This window comes from Phoca vitulina, unplaced genomic scaffold (assembly GCF_004348235.1).
Source record: "Phoca vitulina isolate PV1807 unplaced genomic scaffold, GSC_HSeal_1.0 scaffold4, whole genome shotgun sequence".
In the NCBI taxonomy this organism is placed as follows: Eukaryota; Metazoa; Chordata; class Mammalia; order Carnivora; family Phocidae; genus Phoca; species Phoca vitulina.
This window is the reverse complement of record NW_022589707.1, coordinates 4,719,187-4,723,858: the sequence shown is the minus strand read 5'-3', so window position 1 is coordinate 4,723,858 and position 4,672 is coordinate 4,719,187. Positions and strand designations below refer to the sequence as shown.

General features: G+C 38.7%; 1 protein-coding gene across 1 annotated transcript; it reads left to right on the top strand.

The window, feature by feature from the left end:
• The first annotated feature begins 1,857 nt into the window (after window positions 1-1,857).
• On the top strand, window positions 1,858-3,874 carry LOC116630684 (olfactory receptor-like protein OLF3). Its single transcript, XM_032401402.1, has one exon. The coding sequence runs from the start codon at window positions 2,817-2,819 to the stop codon at window positions 3,768-3,770; it is 954 nt and encodes a 317-aa protein (XP_032257293.1). The 5' UTR covers window positions 1,858-2,816; the 3' UTR covers window positions 3,771-3,874.
• Window positions 3,875-4,672: the final 798 nt, after the last annotated feature.

The following is a 4,672-nucleotide window of genomic DNA, read 5'->3' as shown; positions in this document are numbered from 1 at the left end:
CTGTTCTGAATAATGCTGCAATGAATATGGGAGTGCAGATATCTCTTCAAGGTACTGAGTTCATTTCCCTTGGGTATATACCAGAAGTGGGATTGCTGGATCACACGAGGGTTCTATTTTCAATTTTTTAAGGAAATGCCATTCTATTTTCCATATTGGCTACACCAATTTACATTTTACCAACATGTACAAGGGTTCCCTTTTCTCTACATCCTGCCAACATTTGTTTGTTTGCTTGTTTGTTTGTTTTTTGATAATAGCCATCCTAATGTGTGAGGTGGTATCTCATTATTGTTTTGATTTGTAATTCCCTGATGATTGGTGTTGCTGAGATATCTTTTCATATACCTGTTAGCCATCTGTATTTTTTGAAAAAATGTCTGTTCAGGGCTTTGCCAATTTTCAAAATCTGGTTGTTTGTTGTTTTTGCTATTGAGTTGTATGCATTCTTTATATAGTATGGGTATTAACCCTTTATCAGATACCTAGTTTGCAAATGTTTTCTCCCAATCCCTAGGTTGCCCTTTCATTTTGTTGATTATTTCCTTTGCTGCAAAAAAGCTTATAGTTGATATAGTCCCACTTGTTTATTTTTGCTCTTGTTGTTTGAGCTTTTGATGTTAGTATAAAAAAAAAAAAATCACTGCTAGACGAATGTCAAGGATGTTTTCCCCATGATTTCTTCTCGGAGTTTTCATGTCTTACAGGTTAGTCTTTAACTCATTTTTGAGTTTATTTTAATGTATATGTAAGATAAGTGTCTATTTTCTGTGGACCTGGGGGTTCAACATTCTTGAATGCTGAGCCCTGTTGGGCCAGAGAGCTATGGAGTCATTCCCTCAGGTGACAGCCATAAAAGTTGGGGTGCTGGATATGCGGTCCAATTACTTTATCCTCAGAGAGAAGCTGGGAGTTGTGGGTTCTCTCCCAGTTACAGTTGTGCTGGTTGTGGGGACTGTGCCACTAGTGTGTCTCAGCATCTTCAACCTGTTTCAATGGGGGTATTTTCCCAATCATCCTATGTGTAGGAGTTGCTCAACTACTTTTTGGATTTCTCTTAGAGGGATTCGATCTGTATACAGCTGTTTATTTGATGCATCAGTGAGAGGAGAGAAAGTCAGGAGCCTCCTATTCTGCCATCTTGCTGACCTCCTTTCCCAGATTTTATTGTACACTAAAGGAGCATTTGGTACCTAGCAAAAAGGTAAAGTAGCCAAAGTTGTAACAAATAGAAGAGAACACAAACAAATTTATATAGGAGGGAAAGCTAAACAGGATCAACTCTTAACTGTGCTGATTGATCAACACTGGTTTTGAGGCAAGTAAATGTTTTCTCAGACTAATCATGATTAAAGAAAAGCAAAGTGAAGGGTGGTGGTGGAAGTATCATGATACAGCAGGAAAGAAGAACTGTTGAAAGAACAGATCAGGTTTTGAGAAGGAAATTAAAGAAATTTATAAAAATATATGTGAATTTATTTATTTATTTATTTATAAAAATATCATGTGAATTTATTTATTTATAAAAATATCATGTGAATCACGAATGAGAAAGGCATTTCTGGAATGATTTGTTCTGTTTTATTGTTTAAGAGCTAAGAGAGTTGAAGCGTAGAGTCTTCATTTTTCTGCTCAGTGACCCTAACCTGATACCTGTATGGGTTCTGGGATTGGCAGGTAGCTCTGTTTCTGCCCTCAGCCCCTCTTGCTGCCTTTAACACCTATTTTCCCTTATTTTGTACACTGCAAGGAAAGGAAAGTTAGTGAAAAGACAGTGATTCAAATATTTTTTAAAATTTTAATTATTCTTGTTTAATGTTCAAAACAGATATAATAACAAATTAAGTCTATGGGAAAGGCACTTCCTGAGTGGAGAAACAGGAGGAAACTCCATTCCAGTGTACATCTACATGAATTCATACTTTCTTCTCTGCCTTGGACAATAAAGAAGGGCGCTTAAACATTTGTGTTTTCTTCCTTTTTTGTATCAAGTCTTCTTTGCTTTCTTTTGAGCTCATATATGAAGGGTAGATTATTAATAGTAGTAAATTGAGAAAAATAAGAACAAGATACCATTACAATACCTTTCCCTTTATGATCCCACTGAAGGCTGAGAGATCAGACGCCAAGAGGATCAAAGGCAATCAAAACCCAAAAAGTCTTCAAAGCCTCCCACCCATTCCTAAACCCTTAGTCCTTGGGAAGATTGCCTTCAATTTTATTTATGTTCTAATTTGTGGAGGGGGTGCATGAAGAAAATCATGTTTGCCACCTTATCTACTCCAAGGCAGAGGTCATGTTACTAATACCCCTACTACTATAGTACTACTGCCAGTATTGGTTCACAAGTACTTTCCCTGTAAGTTATCTACAGGTGAGCTTAAATGTACTTGTGAATTATATGATATTCCTCTGTTTTCTATATAAAGCTTGTCACCTAGCCCAAATCACATAGCTGTAAATAAATAATAAATAAAATCATTTTTGAAATTTAGGTTCTCTGATTCCAGTTCTTTCCACAAGGACCCGACCCTTTCCAATATTTCCTTTTGTAATATATTTCCCCTTTTCATTATGATGGGTCTAGTTGACATATGTAAGATAGCTTTTAAAAACTTTCCAACCAAGTCGTCTTCATTGTTTATCATTTTACCTACCATTATCACTTACCAAACTCTCCTTGCCCTGGAATCTGAGGTAAATTGGTAAAGATGTGAGCTCCTAGAATTGCACTGCATTATCTATAAATGGTTCTTTGTTTCAACATCTTCTGTTATCTCTGACTCTTTGCAGATTAATGATTCTCACATTTTTAAATGGGAACAGATAACGAGACATGGGTGAGAGAATTTATTCTCCTTGGCCTGTCCAGTGACTGGGACATGCAGGTCTTCCTCTTTGTCCTGTTCTTAGTTATGTACATGGTGACAGTGCTGGGGAACTTCCTCATCATTCTCCTCATCAGACTGGACAGCCGACTCCACACTCCCATGTACTTCTTTCTCACCAACCTCTCCCTCGTTGATGTCTCTTATGCCACAAGCATCATTCCTCAGATGTTGGTGCATCTTCTTGCGGCACATAAAGCAGTCCCATTTGTGAGCTGTGCAGCCCAGTTATTTTTCTCCCTGGGCTGGGGTGGGATTGAGTTTGTTCTACTGGCAGTGATGGCCTATGACCGCTATGTGGCTGTGTGTAACCCCCTGCGATACTCGGTCATCATGCATGGAGGCCTCTGTACTAGGTTGGCCATCACATCCTGGGTCAGTGGTTCTATCAACTCTCTCATCCATACCGCCATCACGTTTCAACTGCCCATGTGCAAAAACAAGTATATTGATCACATATCATGTGAAATTTTAGCTGTGGTCAGACTAGCCTGTGTGGACACCTCCTCCAACAAGATCATAATCATGGTTTCTAGCATTGCTCTGCTGATGACACCTTTCTGCCTGGTTCTCCTGTCCTACATCCAGATCATCTCCACCATCCTAAAGATCCGGTCCACAGAGGGAAGAAAGAAAGCCTTCCACACCTGTGCTTCTCACCTCACAGTGGTTGTCCTGTGCTATGGCATGGCCATTTTTACTTATATCCAGCCCCGCTCCAGCCCCTCTGTTCTTCAGGAGAAGTTGATCTCTCTCTTCTATGCTGTGTTGACACCCATGCTGAACCCCATGATTTACAGTGTAAGGAATAAGGAGGTAAAGGGCGCCTGGCAGAAACTATTAGGGCAATTTTCTGGAATAACTTCAAAACTGGCAACTTGATGAATCCTGAGCATCACTTAGAGAAAGGAGCTTTGCCTGTGTTTTCTCCCACTTAACTCAGATATGGCAGGAATCACCTGCATTGCCCTGGCAACCAGGAAGATGACGACACATGTACTGGTGATGCTGGGTAGGAGGCTGGAGGTTGGGTTGGGGTATAGGGTGTGGATATATTTTTATATCACAGCGGCATGTTCAGTGGAGTTGAACTGCTGTAATAGAACTTCTCACTTTTGGCAAACCATAAGAGACTCTTAATCATAGGAAACAAACTGAGGGTTGCTGGAGGGGAAGGGGATGGGTGGATGGGGCAACTGGGTGATGGGCTTTAAGTAGGGAATGTGATGTAATGAGCATTGAGTATTATATAAGACTGATGAATCACTGAACTCTACCTCTGAAACTAATAATACACTGTATGTTAATTAATTGAATTTAAATAAAAAATAATAAATTCTAAAAAAAAGAGAAAAAAAAAGAACTTCTCACCCTTATTCAATTTTCTTTCATATGGCCTGATCGTAATTGAAGACAATACCATTTACTCTTTTTATTTGTCACATTGTTTGTAATTATGGACCTATTCATGAATCTTACCTTGGAACACAATTTTTTATTCATCCACAGTTTGTGAAAGGTTATCATGTTTCCACTGGGAAGAAAATCATTTTCAATTTGAAGACTCACTTAAAATGTGTGGTATATGTAGCCATATTCGGTAACTGTGTGAGTCACTATTCCGAGAAGAATGTTGCTATCAAGGCTGATGAAGATATTTATTTGTGCTACATTCACTACATGTGGATATAAAGACTATCTTGAGTAATGGAAATAATTAGGTGGAGAAATATCAACTAAAATTCTTGTTTTACCCTGAAGAGGTTATAACCAAGGATTGTTTG

Bases quoted from the DNA above. Each gene is read 5' to 3' on its own strand.
- LOC116630684 (XM_032401402.1), top strand. From the start codon at position 2,817: ATGGGAACAGATAACGAGACATGGGTGAGAGAATTTATTCTCCTTGGC.